General features: G+C 50.5%; 1 protein-coding gene across 4 annotated transcripts in view; it reads left to right on the plus strand.

Annotated features, from left to right (window-relative positions):
• Nucleotides 1-19,284, plus strand: part of Mpped1 (metallophosphoesterase domain containing 1) — a 78,891-nt gene that overhangs the window by 14,940 nt on the left and 44,667 nt on the right. For all 4 annotated transcript variants that reach the window (XM_021183538.2, XM_029470158.1, XM_029470156.1 and 1 more), the window contains exon 3: nucleotides 5,027-5,208. In XM_021183538.2, coding sequence (XP_021039197.1) covers nucleotides 5,027-5,208 — 182 coding nt within the window. The remainder of the gene's footprint in view (nucleotides 1-5,026; nucleotides 5,209-19,284) is intronic.

Below are 19,284 nucleotides of genomic sequence, written 5' to 3' on the forward strand. Positions count from 1 at the left end.
TCTGTCTTTGTCTGAGTGATGACTGTCTGAGGCTGGGGCCTGTAGCTATGGATCTCGGGACTGAGAAACCCCAGGGGCTTCTCAGGAGAGCACTCCAGGCATCAAGACTGTGGACATGCAGGGGTAACAGTGGGCAATGGAAGGGAGGGACGGGCTACTGCAGTCTGCCATGAAGTGTCTCTGGGGTGGAGGTAATTGGTATTAAGCAAACAGCTCTTCCCCTCTGCCCTTTTGGGGTCACTGGAGATATGGGACTGACCCTTAAATGTCATCTGGGCTCCTCAGGCTGTGCTGTGAGCTGGAGAATGTAGAGAAAGGATTGGGCGAGCAAGGCTAGGAGGAACCTTCTGTCCCTGTCCTGGCACTTGACTGGGTTCGTACCTGATCCACTCTTTGCAGAGGGAAAGACCAGGACTTCTGAAGGGGAGTGCATAGAACCAGGACACACACTTGGCCCTGGGCACTGAGCAAGGCCTGCTCACTAGCTGAGAAGAAGAGGGCTCAGCCTGGAACTGGGCAGGGGCCAGGGGCAAAGCAGGAGGAGAGGGCTCAGCCCTTTCCTGCATGCCTGGGCACAGCCACAGCAGCTGCTTCTGCTTCTTGAATCTTCCATCCTTCTTCCTACTTCAGGTCTTGTGTGTGTTTGTGTATGTGTGTTTATGACTGTGTGTGCATGTGTGCACATGTGTGTCAACATATGTGTGTGCATGTGCATGCATGTGTGCACATATGTGTGACCAGGTGCATGTGTGTATGTATGTGTATGCTTGCTTGTTTGTGCAAGTGTGTGCATGTGTGTATATGATATATATGCATATTTGCACATGTGTGCCAGTGTGCATGTGTGCCAGTGTGCACGTGTTCGTGTGCGTGTATGTGTGTGTGTGTATGCATACACATGGAGGCCAGAGGTCAATCTCAGGTGTGCCTCCTCAGGAGCTGTCCACCTGGATTTTGGAGACCTGGATCTTACCGCTAAGGCTAAGTCCATGCTCCTCCATCTTCCCAGCTGGGATTACAGGCATGCACCTCCCCCTCGGGTCCTAGGGATTGAACTCAGGTTTTTTTTTTTTTTTTTTTTTTTTTTTTTTTTTTTTTTTTTGTTTCCTTTGGCAAATGCTTTCCTGGCTGAGTCCTCTCTGCAGCCCTACCCTCAGATCTTTGCTTAGGCTGTTCCCTGGCTTGTATAGCCCTCGACCCTGTGCACTCTGTAGACATCCTGTGTGTGTCACTCTCCAGGAAAACCTCCAAAGCTCCCTGCCCTGCCCTGCCCCAGATGTAGATACTCTTTTCTACATGGGATTGGTTGCTAGGCATCTCTGCCCCTGCTTGTGCCTGGGCCCTAGTTCAGCAGATGGGAAGAAGGAAGGAAAGGGGAGGGAGGATGCATCCAGGAAGGACCCTGAGGACCTAGGAGGGTCTGCAGCTCAGAGGTGCTACATCATGGAGGGATGCAGAGTGCGCCATCCCAGCTGGAAGGACCAACAAGCTGAAGGCTGGGAGGAAGCAGAGGTACAGGCCACGGGATGTGTGTGGGCAGGTTGGCCAGGTCACCTTGGAACCTGCCCGTCTCAGGCAGAGCACCAGACAAGACAGTCGGGGCAGTTGTGTGGCATGGAGCTGACCACTCACGGCCTGTCCTGGTCTCCAGTCTCAGGATTCATTTTCAGAATCCTCAGGCAACACAGCCGTGCCCAGTTCCATGGCTGCATGCATTACAGGAACCTCAGACTTCAGAGCACCATGTTTCTCTGGGGCAACTGAGGGGCAACACATGAAGCCTTTGTGGGTCCTTGACACCAGGTATGTGCTGTCCAGGATAGCTTTGGGAAACAGAGTTGAAGGCACTTTACCCACTGAAGCATCTCCCTAACCCCCTGGTTCCGTGGCAGAGACTGTGGGTGAAGTAGCCTTTCCCTGAGCCTCAGTTTTGTCATCTGTAAAAGGGGAATACCAGCAAAAAACTGGGAAGAAGGTTGAGAGAAGGGGGAGAGAGCAAATGCAGAGACACTGCTCAGTCTGTGCTGAGCTCCCAGACGCTGGGAGTGAAGCTTGCTCTCTTTTCTTGCAAGGTTGGGCAAACAGCTTTGCTGCAGAACTGAGCTGGGGAAAGGAGGCTTTAACTCGCTCTCTGGGGATCTCTAGGCTTCTGTCTTCACTGTGCTCAGAAGCCTCAGGGTGCAGGGAAATAAGGTAAAGTTAATTAAAGAGCTCTGGCTCCCACAGCCGTCCCTGTTGATGAGAGCCCTTGGCTGCCTGGTGGCCAGGTCGCCTTCTAAGGAGACCGCTGGATCCCACTGTGCTCCCAGTGTCTTCCCTCTTCCTTTCTCTTGATCTTTTTGAGGTGATCTTTATAACTTTATGGCATCTATAAAGTGTGTGTGTGTGGTATGTGTATTTGTGTGTGTGCATGTATGTGTGTGGTGTAGATGTGTGCATGTATGTGTTGTATGTGTGTGTTTGTGTGTGTGTATGTGTAGGATAGGGTGTGGACTGTGTGTGTGGTATGTATGTGTGTGTGCATTTGTGTGTGTTGTGTGCATGTATGTCTGTGTGTGTGTATGTGTATGCGTGTGTGTGTGTGCATTTATGTGTGTGGTATGGATGTGTGAGTGTATGTGTTGTGTGTGTGTGGTGTGTGTGTGTGTTTGTGGGGGTGGTGGTGTGTATGTGTATGTATGTGTGGTGTGGTGTGTATATGTGTGTGTGGTGTGATGTGATGTGTGTATGTGGTGTGTGTGTGTGCGTATGTACGGGGTGCATGTGTGCGTGTGTAATGGGTGGGAGAACAAATGGATTTATTTGGTTTACCTGAGTTCCTGTGTCCACCAGTAGTCCAGTGTGATCTGCTGTGGTCCAGTCAGCACTGTCAGGATGGGCAGAAAGCACAGGCGGAAACCTCCCCTGGCCCCCAGCCTGTTAGACTGCCTTGGGGAGAAGATGCTGAGTCCCAGAGGGCACAGGGAAGGTGAGAATTGCCAGAAGGTTCCCATTCTAGAGCTGTTCATACACTGCCTCCTTCTGGACGCTTCCAGGAACCCAGAGCAGCGGTGGTTTTCTCTGATTCTCAACCCTTCTGCTGCCTCATCACCACTGGGAACCACAGGGTCACATCCTAGTCAAATCGGTAGCTCTTGGTGGGCAGGATCCTAGCCTGTTCATCCCTCTGGTCCTCATTAGGCTTGGAGGGGGGAGGGATCCAATTAGGTCCTCAGGACTTGTGCTAATTGAACACAGGATGCATGGATGGAAAGAGGAGACAAGAGCTCAGCTCCAACCCAGTACCAGCCCAGCGTCAGCCGAGCGCCTTCCTGGCCTCCCATTACTGTACTCATTTGGAAAATTTCTCTGTCTTCCCAGTCAGCTTAGCTCCAAGCTACTGGGGCTCCATCTAGGCTTAACAACCCCCAGAGGGGACCAAGGGTGCTTCCTCCTGTGGTGCCTGAGGGATGGGGAGAGGCTGGAGTGGTCCCTCCACCTGCTGCAGATCCAGCAGGAGGATGCTTCGTGCACATTAGCATGCTGAACCCATGTCTCTCATAAGGTGTTAATTAAATTTCTTCGAAGTATATTGTCTGAAAAAAAAAGGATAATTAGAAAGATGTCTTTAAAAGTATTTATGTAACTGATACGGTACTGCTTTTGGTTTGACGCATAATTAGATTTAAACACGACTCCTCCAGCGGCATACTCGTTTGGAGAGGGCTGCTTGTTGAAATGTCATCGTGTTGTTTTTAAGCGTTGGGAGCCTGGTGAAGTTACCAGGATGCCTATATGCTCTGTGAAGAACACAGGATGAGTGGCTTATGGTGGGGTCCTCAGCCAGCTGCTGGGGCTCCTGGGAACCGGGATGTAGCTTGTGCTATGCTCTTTTCATTTCTGGAATGTTCTAGCTCAGGTGCAAACCCAGGCCATGGGTTCTGCTTGTGTCTAGGTGACAGTGGCTGAGCTGGGCGTAGGAACCTAGTTTTTCTGACTGCAGGGGTCTTTGTCTTGCACAATCCCAGAAGGCTCTTGGTATCAAAATGACTGAAACTGTCACCGGTCTTTTGGGGCCCCTCCTCTGCTGTTCTTCTTGGAGATGGGACTTCTGCATCCTTTGCACTGTGATGAGTGCTAAACTCAGGACCAGTTTTCTTGAATGGATCAGGGATTTCAGGCTACACAGTGTCAGCGCAGCAATAGTGCCCCTGGGGGTGAAAGATGGTTTTGAGAGGTTGAAAAAAAAAATCTGACTTCTAGCCAAAGCAGAGACAGCTAGCACAGGAGACAGAGTGTTTCTCCAGAGAAATCTCTACAGGCCCAAACGTTGTGAGCAAAGCTGGAAACGCTGCTTTCGTTCAGAACAGCTCGGCTGTAATTTTAGGCGCTGTATGTGGTCACGATGATCAGACATTCATGGTCGTCCTCTGTGGTTCCCATGTTGCTATGACAAAATAAAACCCCCCAAAACTCAAACAACAGCAACCAAAAAACCCCCAAAACAAAGAAACCAAAAAATAAAACACAAAAGAAAAAATAACAGATGAAGCAGCTTAAAACAGGAAGGGTTTATCTCGGCTCACGGTTCGAGGATACAGTCTGTCATGGCAGGGGGGTGGGAGGTGGGGGGGAAGCATTTTGGCAGGAGCGAGATGCAGCTGGTCACACTGTGCTGGATGCCAGATGACAGGTGCTGCTCACCTCTCCTTTTTAAAAATCAGTCTGGAACTCCAATGGAGCCCCCTCCATTCAGGATAAAACCTTTAGGGGAAATATCCTCGTAGGCCCTCTCAGGCCTGTGTTTTCATGGTGATTCAAAATTCCACCAAGTAGACAGCAAAGATTAACCCTTACACCATGGGACAGGGGAAGCTGAGGCGTAGGGGACAAGGACATTTTGCTGGATCCTCTAGAAGGCTCATGTTCAGTTGGACACTGATTTGATGGGGTGAGGAGCATGGAAGGGCTGTATTCTGGAGACCCAGCGCCCCACAGGTCACAACCCTGTGACCCCAGTAACCTGCAGCCTCTTCTCTCCCTGCAGGGTGGACCCAGTGCCTCACGATGCCCCAAAGCCACCTGGCTACACACGCTTTGTCTGTGTTTCTGACACTCACTCAAGGACAGATCCCATTCAGATGCCCTACGGCGATGTGCTGATCCACGCTGGGGACTTCACGGAACTGGGGCTCCCAAGCGAGGTGAAGAAGTTCAATGAATGGCTGGGTAGGTCTTGCATGCTGAGCACACTTGGTGTGTTTGGGAGGATGTGATATCTGGAGCTGCCCTCTCCTATCTGGGTGTCATCCCTGCCCTGCCCTGCCCTGCCCTGTCCTGCACCTTCTGGGTCTGGGCCTATCCACCACCTTGGGGAGCCTTCCCTGCCTTCTCAGACTGGGTTTTGTACCTTTCTCCCGTCCCACCTGGGGCCCCCCTTTTCAACACTGATCTTGACTCTGACTTGTTTGTCACAGTCATGGAGACACTTCTAAAGGGGCTTGGCTCCCGTGTATCTGGTCCACATGTGTGTTCAGGCCTGAGTGCCTGGCATAGGTGCTCACAAAGCAACTGGTAAATGAATGAATGAATGAATGAATGAATGAGTGAGTGAGCTGGTGAGAGGTGAATGGCTTTTTGGGAACAGTGATACCAGGGATGGTTCTCTACTCATATGCTTGTGGTTCATCCTCCAGTGAGGACAGCCCTCTGCTCTCACATGGGTGGCCCCATGTGGATATAGGCACCTAAGGCTGTGCTTTCTGTGGCCAGCAGCTGGTGTGTAGGCAGAGGCAGAGCCTGGCCCTGCAGGTCATGGCGGGCACAACTTTGTCCAGGTGCTTTTTGTTTTCACTAATAAAGAGAGAAACTAGCATACTCCTCTCCCAACACTGAGGGTAGGGACTTGGCATGTTCTGGAATCTGTGGAAAAGTCACAGTGAGGTGGCTCTGTGTCTGCCTTGGGGAGGGGTGGGCAGATGGATGGCTCCTGGGTAGCCTGGTGCCCAGGCCTGCTGTCCTGGAGAGGAGACGTAGATGTGTCGATCCTTCCCCATGGGAAGCTCCCCGGTGACTGCCACTGCGGCTGCCAGAATTTACAGTCCTTTGCAGTCCCTGGGTGTGCCATGGTGCAGCTGGCTGGGAGCTGTGGAGCAGGGGCTGGCCATGAGGTGGGTAGCTGCAGCGAGTGAAAGGCCTGGCTCTGCCAGGGGAGACAAATATTTACAAGCAAGGCTTTGCTTCCACTTGGCAAGCTTGGCATTTTAAATATTGATTTTTTTTTCCAAATGGGAAATTTTAATCCAGCCTCATTTGGGCTGGAGACACGTGAAGGATAGGGTAGGGGAGTGTGTAGCCAAGGCCAGCGACAGCCAGGTGTCTCCCTGGCCACCCTCTGGGCTGCCTTCTTCAGGGTTCTTTATGCCCAGGTGAGTGCTTTATCTCTTTTGCTATGAGTGACAAAAGATGAGAGGCTCTATTTGGCTGGGTGAGGGTCACCGCAGGCCAGACACTTGCCATGGGCCAGGCCCTGTGTGGCAGGCTCTTGTTTTGTCGAGATATTTCTCTTCGCACCCTGTCTTGACAGATGAGACTTCACGGGCCCTGCAGTGTGGCTCAGATACTCAGCTGAGTGGTCCATGGGTCTGGGTCACCAAGGGACCAAGGGAGCATGGGAGCGGGCTGTGGCTTTCACCAGGGAAGGGAAATCTTCAAGGGGGGGGGCTTGGCTTGGAGGCTTGGGCCTTGACAGAAGCGTTGAATCTCAATAGGTGTGGTCAGATGGTTTGGGGGCAAAGCATGGACCCTGAAGGTTTCTTTCCACAGGGTCTTTTTTCCTTGGCTGCCTTGAAGTGTTTTGGAGAGCCCAGGACTGTCACTGTATAGGGTGAGCTGCAGACTGGAGAGCAGGGAGCTGCCTGCTAGTGTTGATCCAGGGCCGGGGCCAGGAATTAGCCACTTGGTGAAAAGGTTATGAGAGAGAGAGAGAGAGAGAGAGAGAGAGAGAGAGAGAGAGAGAGAGAGAGAGAGAGAACAGAGTGCATGTGTATCTAGCACGTGTTTCCTGAGCATCAACTCTGTACCCTCTTGTGCAGAATCACCTCCTTCAGCCCTGATGACAGGAGGGAGCAGCTCTTGTTAGCTCCACTCTGTAGAGTAGAAAACGAAGGTCCAGAGAAGCGAGGCAACTCGCCCTAGGTCACACAGCTAGTATGTGGCAGAGTTGGGAATCAAACTCGGGCAGTAGGACTCTGCAGCAAGGCTCTTTGCTGCCTCTCTCACTCTTAGGAGTAGCACGTGTGGCTTCACCATTTGCAGCAGACACCCAGGGTCTGCTTCCTGGGCCAGACCGTGACAGCTGAAGGTCTTTTCTGACCCCAGTTATCCCATTTAGCATAGTGGTCGGGCTCCCTTTGCCTTGTCCACCCCCAAAGACAGATTGGTTGGCGGGTGGGAGAGACCGTTAAGCTCCGTGGACTGGAAAAGTGCGGAGTGCGTGTCACAGGTGCTTCTGCGAACTGCGGTTTGCTGTATCAGGACTCCCCTAGGACAGGAGGGGAGCAGGCTCAGGAGGGAGACTGTGCAGAGGTGAGCTGGCAGGGCTGGCTGTAAATTCATGTCAACTATTTCTGAAAGTTCCGAGACTCCGTTTCCGAGTGTTGACGTGTGATCTCTGCAGTCAGCCGTCTCTGTAGACAGAGAACAGACGGCCGGAAGAAAGTGTTCTTCTGATCCATCCATAGGAAAGTCAGCCTGTGTCAGGTGCAGAGACAGTGAAGAGGAAAGGTCCCAGGCCCCGCTCCGTCTGGTGGGAAGAGGGTTGACGGAGAGAAGCAGGAATCTGCTGAGGATTGACCTGGGGACCCAGGGATGTGGTACTGCAGGTTGGGCGGTCATGGGACATCCTGCAAAGCTGACCTCAGACTAGGCTGGAGGGTGAACAGAGAGTGGAGAAGGCTGTGGGCTGGAGGGGGCATGGTTGCCATAGGCTCTGAGGTGGGTCAGAAAACAAAATGGATGCATTGAGGAGAGCTGGCTAGGAAGTAGGGCTAGGATTCTAAACGTGATGGAGGCTTTCTGATTTAATGGGATGTGGCGGGGGGGGGGGTCCCCATGGCTTTCCAAAGGCAGATCTGGATAGTGAGTCAGGGTGGCAGCATCACGGGCAGAAACTCTGGAAGGTTCCAGAATTGCCATCTGGGTGGCAGGATCAGGAGATTCCCTTCTTCACGGCCCCGCTTTCTCCCAGTTCCTTCAGGGGAGCGAGCGCTATTCTGCAGCAGGTAAAGTCAGAGCTTTTGGCTCTGAGGAGACCTGGTCTTTCTGGTGACTGGTGCTGTGTGCCTATCCAGGAGGGATGGATGGACAGCATGGACAAGAGTCGCCCCTGGCTATTCAGTCACCCCAATGTACCCAGAGCCTTTCTTAGCCTGCAGGCCGTGTTACCTCCCACATCCTGGACCTGAACCCCAAGCAGGGTCTTCGCCACCTGCTGGCCTCAGGGATAAGATGTGAAGTTCCATTCCAGGCCAGTTCCTGTTAGACAGGAAGGAGGTGTGAAGCTAGCACAGAGACTCAGTGAGACAGGCTGAGGTACCACATGTCCTGTGTTTTCCTCAGGACAGGTATCCATCAGTGTCCTTGGAGCAGTGCCGTATTTCTTGTGTAACTGTCCCAGTCAGAAGTTAAGAAATGGCTGAGGACATTGCCTCAGGCAACACAGTGATCAGCAGGCAGCACAGAGTCCCTTCCCTCCCCAAGGCTGGTTGGTTCAGAGTTCCCCAGGTGAGGACACCAGGTGAGATTCCTATTGCGAAAATACCAGCTCATAGCCGGGCTGCCTGGGACTGCCTCCTGGCTCCTGGCTGGGGGCACATGGCCTTCATTCCCATTTGCAGCTTCAGGCCTTGGCACGTCCTAGGGTGAGCAGCCCCTTCCTTCCCATCATCCCAGCCCCCAGCCTCTGTTCTGTGTACCTGGCACCTCACTGACACTCCTGCAGAGTTTTCCCTCCTGTGTCCTGGGCCCCCTCTGCTTCTTTATCATGTTGTTGGAACCCCATCCTGACCCATGGAGTGTGTGTGTGTGTGTGTGTGTGTGTGTATGGGGAGGTTCCTTTGTTCTCCCTCTCAACCACAGGCAGTGCCCCAGCTCTTATCCCACCCAGACCAGTGGGATACTTCCAGCTTTCTCCAGGGCCAATGGATAGTTCAGGCTGCCCCAGACTCCTCCTCACAGGCATCACTAGGCCTTTAGGCTTGTCTTTACTTTCCAGAGCTCTGCCCCACCCCCATGCCTTGCAGAGCAAGCTGCACCTTACCACGTAACTAGTGGCTGGTGGCTGCCTGTCTGGATCCCAATGTCATCTGTCCTCTTGGCCCGCTGGCCTTCTCCACTCACCTGCTGAACAGGTGTGGCACTGGGTGAGCCAGCCCACCTGGCTCCTGTTCATCCTGTGGGCTCCTGTGGGCCCCTGAAGGCCTGAAGATGGAGACCAGGCTAGCTCAGCCGAGGCTGCTTAGCCTTGAGCATGGAGGCTAAAATCAGAACGAGGTTTGTGGCGGGCACAACAAACCAGCTGATTTAGTCACTCGGCCTCGGGCAAAGGAGGAAGACTGGGAGGGGGGGCTTAATGGAGTGTTTAGAAGTTATAATTAACTTTTCCTGGCACCCTGGCATCGAACGATAGAGAAGACAATATAAAAGGGGGCCAAGGATTTAGTTAAATAGAGCTCCGTCTTCTGCAAGGAAACCCTTAATTAAAATCTGCGAGGGAGGAAGTGGGGGGTTGGTGGGAGGAAGTCTAGATTTACTGCAAACCCGGGGTCTGGATATCGCCTCATTTGTGATGTTGCTGTGACCGTGCTGAAGGCCCAAGGCCTGCACGTTTCTGTCTCTCTGCAGTTCAAGCCGGTGGAGGAGCAGGAAGGTTGGCCCTGCCAGCCCCCTGTATAGTGGGTTCAGCTCATGGTCTACATAATCTAATTACTCCTTTCGAAAAATGTTTCCGACGATGCTGTAGTTGGATGGTCCTCTTCAGTCACCTCTGATTGGCTGTCTCTGGTTAGGTGGTCCCTGTTGTCCCTCACCTCTTGGGAGGCCAGTCTTGGACTTGGATGGGAGGGGCTCTGTAGCTCACGGCTTCTTGACCCGAGAAGTTGGGCAGATTTCCACTTCCATCTGATTCCTTTAGTTCTTGATTTCTTATCTATCCCCTCTGTGTCTCCACGCCTCAAGACACGAGGCTCTCCACTCCTGAGAGTGCTTCTGATCTGTGTGTGCATCTGGTCCCAACTCCAGTGTCAGGCCCTCATCCCTCTCCACTCCCACAATGGCTACCTGGTTGTACTTTATGGCCACTTTAGCCCAGTAGCCTGGGGGCATCTGCACTCGTAACTGCCTGTGTGGTAGCATGGGCTGGGCTCTTAGTGCTGGGGTGTCAGGATGGGTAGGCCTTATGCTTATGTCAGGACCCAGAAAACTTGAAGTCATGTCCCTGGGGCCACTTGTGGCTCTGTTCTAAGCAGTTGGTTGACCACCTCCCATTCATATCAATCAAATGAGAGTCCTGAACCTTGGTTATAAGACTAGAGTTTCCTGGTCCCATCCAGGATCCCAGTGCAGCTGGGGTCCACAAATCTTGTGATGTCCCCACCCCAGCATAAGCTAGTAGAGGGGTCTGTCCTTCCCACCTCGCTGTGGAGACAGGCAGGGGACTTCATTCAGCCCAGTGGATACATCTCTGTGCTCTCTGATATGAAGATTCTATGACAATAACATGGAAGTATTCCTTTTCACCCCCGAGGTTGTGACAGCTAACCAAGTGAGGGTGGAACCATTTAGTAACTGACAGAAGACTCCAATCAACTCACAGAGTTGTGTTAGCTAACTGAGGCGGGGGCTGCCTAGAAGGACCCTCTGGGAGGGGCTGGAGCTGAGAAAGATCTAGCTGTGAACTTTCTGCTGCTGGGAGCCCAGATGCAGGCCACTTGTCTGCAGCCTCTGGAGTTAAACCTTAGCTTCATTGAGGTGACCAAGAGCTTCTGAGGGAGGGACAGGCCACACTGTGCTAGGGATCTCCACTGGCTGCAGGGTGGAGATTGAATATAATGCAGGAGACAGAGGCTGCTGGGCCTGGGAGGCTGCAGTTAGTGCTGGCCAGAGGCTATGGTGGCTCAGACTGACCCAGCAGTGCAGAGGCCCAGGGCCAGGGAAGAGAAACTAAAGGTGAGACAGGAGGAGACTGATGCCTGGTCCTCTCATCAGCAAGGACCACTGATCAGATGCTTGCTAAGAGGGTAAGAGGATAAGATGGGATAAAGTTCCTGTGGGGACACATTAGTTAAAAAAAAAAAAATCTAACCACAGTATGTGCTCAGACTCACAGGAGCTGCCTGTGTAAGCCTGCTCAAGACCAAGCTAGTCAACACTCTAGCACGTGGAGGGAGCTGGGGGGTCCTGAAGACCCCAGTCCACATGAGGAGACATTTGTCAGTTGCAGGTAGGTGGGAAAGGGAGAGTCATTTTTCTTGGGGGCATGGCCCCTGATAGGTTGTAGTAACTCCAGTAGATGGCCCTACTAAATGCATCTGGATAGCACTAGTTAAGCAGAAAGGAATAACGAGAAAGCAAGCAAGTAAGCAAGCAAGCCAGACAGACAGGTGGACAGACCAACAGGCAGAAGGACAGATAGACAGAGGGAGGGAGGGAGGAAGAGGGGGACACAAAGTTGAGCATAGGGGAATGATAGTGGAGCGATAGAGGAGGTATCATTAAAATATATTTTATTCCTGTATAAATATCTCAAAGAATAAATTTAAATAAATAGCCAATGTACCTTCTTGTCTTCTTGAAAGCTAACAATAGTTATTGTTGAGTGTGTACATTAGCTACAAAATTGGGCTCTAGTTCATTCTGTTGCCCACTACGTCAGTATTCAGACATTTTCAGGAGCCAAGACTCAGGACTGAATATTACAGTTTGTTGTAGTTCACTCTTGTTTCTTGTTGATTTATTTAATTTGCTTTTTTTTTTTAAAGGCCTTTAAAAATGTCCCATGTCCACTTTGTCACATGAGGTCATTTTTATAAAAGTATGTGACGTGTTTTTTTTTTACCCACCCCCTTTTTTACAACAGTATTATTCTGTGTGGAGAGGTTTCTGTGAGGTCACAGACAAGTTTGTGGGGTTGGCTTTCTCTCTCTATCTTTATGTGGTTCTGGGGATCAAACTCAAGTTGCCAGGCTGGTATGGCCAATGTCCCAGCCCCATGAACCATCACAGGGACCGCTCTCTTTCCCACTGTGGCTTGGCATCCTCTCTGGTAGCTTTGCTGTCAGACTCGGTCAGGCAAGGCTTCTGATGGGGTCGCTGTCACCAGCTTGTGAGAGAGTGACTGATGGGCGGGGCCAGTCTAGACCACTAGAGTGTGCCTCATGCTGTAGGGGTTGGGATTCACCTAAAAAATAATTTTCTATATTCTCTATTTAAAAAAAAAACCAACCTTACAAAGCCAAACTGTATTTTAGGGGCTAAAAGGGAGAAAATTAACTTCTAATAAAGATGAAAGAGCTGAGATCGGAGGTTGTAGTGGGCAATTTTGGCTAGCCATAATTACAGTATTTTCATGTTAATGCATAAGCCCCTTGAAAGGTGTGCTTAAGCGCTAATTACCTATTTACAACAGAATGGTTTCTCAAATGAAATGAGACCCGCAAGGGTTGTGTGTGTGTGTGTGTGTGTGTGTACTGTGGTCCACTGTGGTATATTTTATGGGTTTTTTTTAGGACCATAATCTAAAATATCTCTCTTTAAATAACAGCAACAACAATTATAACAAAAATGAAGTTTAAATAAGACAATTGTATTCCTCTAAGAGCTCCAGACTCCAGCAGTTCTAGTATGGTTTAGGACTTAGTTTTTGCTTATTTGTATCTTGTCTTATGTCAGAGGGTTTAGGATGTCTTACAAAACCAATAATGGTGTAATAAAAACACTTCAGTGTTCATGATGATTTAAAAACAAGCACCTGAAACTGGAAGTATCAATGCTTGGGCTCTGTGAGTGGAAATTGGGGTTTGAGCTTCCCGGGGTAGGGGTGGGGCACAGTGGAAATGGAGATTTGCCAATGTCGGCCCCTGTGATGTCTCTTTCCACTGACATTTCTCATTTAGCTCTGGGTTCACCTCCAGGGTTCCACCGGTGTCTCTCCCTGTGGGAGGATCTTGGCAAAGGATTTTATGTTTGGATAATCACAAAAGTTTGTTTAGTGTTTTCTAGTGTATAAAACATGTCCCTTTCTGTCACTCATTTTGAGCTTCCTGTCCCCCACACCACCCCCGCTTTCTTTTGGTCTGATTGAAGTCCCCTGCTGGTTTGGGAATTCTTTTCTACTGCCTCTACTTGGTTACTCATAACATCTTCACCTCCTATAGATAGTAAAATCAATCAGCGTGCCACCACTGTGCCCACAGATACCAGCCCCACCCTTGCCCCACTCCTGCCCTGCCCCGCTCCTCCTGTCACATCCCCTTCTGTTCTGCCCCCTCCTGCCTCCTCCTTGCCACTCTCTCACCGGCATCTTTACTGCCCAGAGATTCCACTTCTTGGCAGTTTTACAGCCCATCCCGATGGTCACCCTTCGTACTCGGTTTCCAGTTTTCAGGGTCTGTAACTTGGTAGGCATTAGGTGAGCGCCTTGTCTGGGTTCAACTCCAGACACTGGGGATTCAGCTGTGAGTCTCTGTGAAGCCAAGGGAGAGGGCAGAGCATACACAGCCAGAGCTGTGAGAGGACAAGGTGGTCTGGAGCAGAGAACATCAGGAGAGTCTAGGACCCACTGAGATGAAGGTGGAGCAGAGTGGGTGGCGTGGGTATTGACCATGTCCTGGCACATTCTGGGCAGGTACAAGGACTGGGAGATCCACTGAGTGGCTGAGGGAACATTCACGGAAGCCAAGGCCCAGTGAGGGTGGGAATGAAGTCCGGGAAGTGAAAGCTTCAGGCAGGAGGCACTTTGGTGGGCTTGGACATTGGGTAGTGTTTAGACTGTGGGAGGGTAGGCTCAGACAGGTTGTGGGACTGCAGGGAACCTAAGACTAAAGCTCCTACATACTGGTGGCCGTGTTTCCATTTCATCTAGTCTATACACACCTCCCTGACTCCACAGTTTGTGCTAGATTCTGAGGGATACAGTGGTAGGAACTGACTGAGACACCCACCCACCCCAGAGGCATTAAGACAAGAGGACAAGAAGACCAGAGGATGCGGAGACAGAGGAGGGTGATGCTGGGACCAGGTTGGACCATTTTGGCTTAAGACCCAGCTCATCTGCCTCCTAGTTGTGGCATGGGGGACAGGTGACTGTCCTCTGCAGTGATAAATGTGTTGTCCTTCTGGGTGGAGGACACAGTGTGATCGTGACATGTGGTCTGACCTTCCTTCTCATGTAGGGCTCATCTACACTAGTTAGTTCTTGGTCAGGGAGTGTGTGTTAGTCAATGTTTTCTCACGACTCTGACAAGAATACCTGACAAACCCAGCTCCAGGGAGGACGGTTTCATTCTGGCTCACACTTCCAGGGCACAGATCATCCAACAGGGAAGGCAGGGTGGCCATCATGTGAGGCATCTGGTCATGCTATGTCCACACTCAGGAAGCAGAGATGAATGCTGGTGCTCAGCTTGCTTTCTCCCCCCCCTCCAGGTTGGAACTCCAGCCTAGGGAATGGCACTGCCCAGCCTAGGGAATGGCACTGCTCAGCCTAGGGAATGGCACTGCCCAGCCTAGGGAATGGCACTGCNCAGCCTAGGGAATGGCACTGCCCAGCCTAGGGAATGGCACTGCCCAGCCTAGGGAATGGCACTGCTCAGCCTAGGGAATGGCACTGCTCAGCCTAGGGAATGGCACTGCTCAGCCTAGGGAATGGCACTGCCCAGCCTAGGGAATGGTGTTGCCCAGCCTAGGGAATGGTGCTGCCCAGCCTAGAGAATGGTGCTGCCCATGTTCAGGGTTGGTCCTCCTTCCTCATTTAAACCTCTCTGGACTGCCTTGCAGGCATATTCAGTTACCTCCTAAGTGATTCTGAAATGAGTGAAGTTGGCTGTGCAGATGAACCGTCCTGATGTGGCAGAGAACTAGCCAGCTGCTTGTTCAGAGTCGGGAAGTGAATCTTGCTTGGATATGCTTCCTCTTCTGCACAAACATGGAAGGATGTGTTTGGATGTGAAATAAGCCCGTGGGTTTTTAAAATGTCATTTTCATATTGGATCATATTCCAGAACAGGAATAATCAGGAAGCCAGGAAATCCTGGCCAACACAGAGCTAAAGTCTCATGTCCCTGTGCAAGAGCTCTGAAATGCCTGGAAGATTTTCTCTCTCTCAGCGCCCTGCACCAGAATCTGCACCTGGGCTCAGCATCAGCCTCCTGAGAAGCTCTGGGCCTGACTTCCTCTGGAGAAGGCTGTCACTCAGAGAGGTGGCAGGTGCTGGAGTCCTTGTTCTCAGCATAGTGCTGCTTCTTCTCAGGGGAGAGGTCTGCCATCCCAGTCTATTCATTGTGAGATTGTGTATGTTCTTCTGTATGTGTGTTCCTGTATGTGAGTATGTATGTATATATGTATGTATGTATGTATGTATGTATGTATGTGGGTACCTGTATATGTGTATGTATGTATGTATGTGTGTATGTATACACACACACACACATATATATATATATATATATACACATATACATACACACACACACACATATATATGTGTGTGTGTGTATGTGTGTGTATTCCTGTATGTGAATGCATGTATGTATGTTGTATGTTCCTGGGTGTGTATGAGTGTATGTATGTGTTCTTTTGTGTGTGTATGTATGTATGTATGTGTATATACATGTATGTGTTCTTGTGTATATATGTGTATATAAATGTGTTCCTGTATGTTTGTGTATACATTTATTTATGTATATGTGTGTTCCTGTGTGTGTATGTAAGTATGTACCTATGTGTGTTTCTGTGTGTGTCTAAGATGCATGTGCATTCCTTTGTGTGTGTGTGTGTATGTATGTATGTATGTATGTATGTATGTGTGTGTGTGTTTCCCTGTGTGAGGTATATGTGTGTTCCTGTGTACGTGTTTCTGTGTGTAAGGTACACGTGTATGTGGTTCCTGTTGTGGGGGTGAATGTGTGTATGTGTTTCTGTGTATGAAGTGTGTGTATGTGGGGGGGGTTCATGTGTGTGTACATGCTTACAGAGGTCAGAGGTCAGTCTCAGCTGCCATTCCTGACGTGCTCCTCCTCCACCTTGGTTTTTTGAGGCAGGATCTCACTGATCCTCCTGGATCACTGGCCATGGAGCCCCAAAGGTCCTCTGGTCTCTGCCTCCCATACTTCAACTACCAGTTTGAGCCACAATGCCCTGCCCAGCTTCTTGTGTGTGTGTGTGAACTGTTTCCATGCTTGTGTGTGTGTAGTGTATACTTTACCAATTGAGTCATCCTTCCAGTCCCTGGGTTTTGTTTTAAATCTTTAAAACCATCCTTTTGTTTATATTTTAGTAGGGTGGTCTGAAGGCCATGCATGCATTGATGTCAAGACTCTCTTCCGCCCCACGAGGGTTTTGGGGGATTAGGTCAGGTCATCAGTCCTGGCTACAAGCCCCTTTACCTACTGAGCCATTTTGCCTGCTTGTGTTGGTTTGTTTTTGAGGCCAAGTCTTAATTTTGCACAAGCTACAGCCCAGCCTGTTCTCAAGTGTGCCATCCTCCTGCCTCAGTTGAGATTATAGGCACATACCACTCTGCCTGGCTCTGGCCTTTCGTTTGCCTTCACATTGGCTCATCTCAGACTGTATTATCTGGCTCTCTGCTGGGCAGGTTCCCAGTGAACTCAAGGTTTCTCCTGTAAGACATCAGTGTTGCCCCTACCCCCATCAGGACCACACTTGAGTATCAAGGCCCTAGACTGGCACTTTCCAGAACTTTCCGAGGTCGTAGCAATGCTTTGTACTTGCGCTGTTCATGGGAGCCACTGGACTCATGGGAGTATCAGGCCCTTGAAATCCCAGTGTGAGTGAGGAATTAAGTTTTCCATTTTACTTGTTTGTAATCAGTTTGAAATGAAGTAGCCACAGGAGCCCAGGCCACTGGACAACACAGATGCGTCTGGAGGGATGCGTGGTTACTGTCTTCATTACAGACAGGGAAACAGTTCCATTTAGCAAGATAGCTGTGATAGAGTAAAAAGGAATGGTGTTTTATTGTGTCAACGCCAATGAAAGTCAAATCAAATTGAAGTTGCTGATAGGATTTGGGGATTTCAGCCTCCCAGGTTTCCTGTTGAAAAGCACATTTTCCTCCAAAGCCAAGTGGGAGTTCACAGGAGCTTAACAACAATGTCACAGTTCTCAGCCAGTTTCTTGTGTTTTCCTTTCTTCTAATCTGAGACGGGCAGCCCCAGGCCCGAGTAACACTGTCCCTACTTTATGGATGGGAAAACTGGAGACTGGGAGCCTCGATACTTCAGGGTGATGGTCTCTCTACAGAACCATGGACAGTGCCAGCCCTAGTAGGCACTTGATGGTGTTATTCCTTAAGTCTAGAAGGCCTTCATCTCATAATCCAACAGTTCTCAACTTTCTGGTGCTGCAGCCCTTTAATACAGTTCCTTGCGTTGTGGTGACCCCAACCATAAAGTTATTTTCATTGCTATGTCATAACTGCAATTTTGCTACATTTATGAAGTAATATAAGTATCTGTGTTTTCCAATGGTCTTAAGTGGCCCCTGTGAAAGGGTTGTTCAGCCACAGAAGGGGTTGGGACCCACAAGTCTTAGCCCATGGTCCAAGTTCCAGATGCAAGTCCCTTCACAGACACAGGTACTCTGGGCTTCTACCTAGGCCTCCCGCCCTGCCCCCAACAGTAGAACCCATTGAGGTTTCTACACATTGGAAAGGCAGTTGACTCCTGTATGTGGTCACCCCCTCCACATACTCCCTGCTGTGTGACCTTGAGCAGGGTGGTGAGCCTCACTGAACGGAGAGGCACCGAGAGGCCCTCTGTGAGCCTGAATGAGGCGGTTCGGAGGCTTCAGATGCGCCATCAGGTGCAAGGTAAATGAACTCACCATTTTTGCCTCAGCTGATGTGGTGAGAGACAGGGACAGTGGCTGCAGCTGGGAGTGTGGGAGGGTTGGGATATATTGGAGCTGCTGAGCAGGTGGGGGCTGCTTATTGATGCCATGGTTGGCAGAGCCCTGGGACCTTCCCAGGGACACCAACTGCTATGGGGACATGGTACATGAAGCAAGCCCATCACCCCAGTACAGTGGCCCTGAGACCAGGCATGTTCTTTTCAGGCATCAGCCTTGTTGGAAGCCGACCTATAAATTGACCCTGGTGGGGTAATCGACATCCCTTTCACACTGTGTATCTGAAGCCCAGAGTCCCTGAGCACCCCCATACTGTTAGGGCTTGTGGTTTTTGGAGGGAGCTGGGATGTGGCCATGTCTACAAACCCGGCTTGCATCATGTCCAAAATGAGGCCTAAGCTTTTGCGATGGGTTGGGCGATCCCCTCCCTGGCCTTGCCTGTTGGTGTGCCTCATGGGTAGACTTGAAAAATCTTTACTTCCCTACCGACGTCTGCCTCCACAGCCTTGAGGCAGCTGTATTGTAGGCTGCTGCAAGATCCGAACATGACAGTCATTAGGGGCTGCTGTGTGTAAATGCTGAGGTCCTCATGCCTCTGACTTTCAGCATGTGGTGTTGGATGCTTTCTGTCTGAGCTGCAGGTTTTTTTCTCTATAAAGGTGGCTGAGGTTGGAAGGGTCAGGGAGCAGCGAATATTCCGGGCTTGGCATGGGCCTGGTAAGGGACAGACGCACCATAATGGTCGTAGTGACTTCGGTGGTAACTGTATGCACACATCCAGAGAGCCTGGGGTGCGGTTTAGTGGTGGCTTTAATTATTAATACCATCCAAGTGTGTAGCTTCCTTGTTTTTTTAGACATTGAAAAGTTCGGATTTAGCCCTTTGAAATTTGTTTTCAAAGAAAAGCAGATATTTGAAGCACCGAAGTTTGTTCTCTGATTTCTCACAAGGAGAATTTCACACCTTTCTCAGAAAGCGTGAAGCAAATGAGGACCTGCAAGCATGCGGGGCCCTTTTGAGCTAATTCTGGGCTGGGTTGACAGCCGAGAAGCTGAAGGGGGAGCTGGGAGCTGACAGAGAGCTGGATTCCGTCACATCCCGAACCCTCAAAATAGTCACTCCCCAACTGATACCATCGTAGTAGCATTTGAAAAAAAATGT

This window comes from Mus caroli, chromosome 15 (assembly GCF_900094665.2).
Source record: "Mus caroli chromosome 15, CAROLI_EIJ_v1.1, whole genome shotgun sequence".
Classification (NCBI taxonomy): domain Eukaryota; kingdom Metazoa; phylum Chordata; class Mammalia; order Rodentia; family Muridae; genus Mus; species Mus caroli.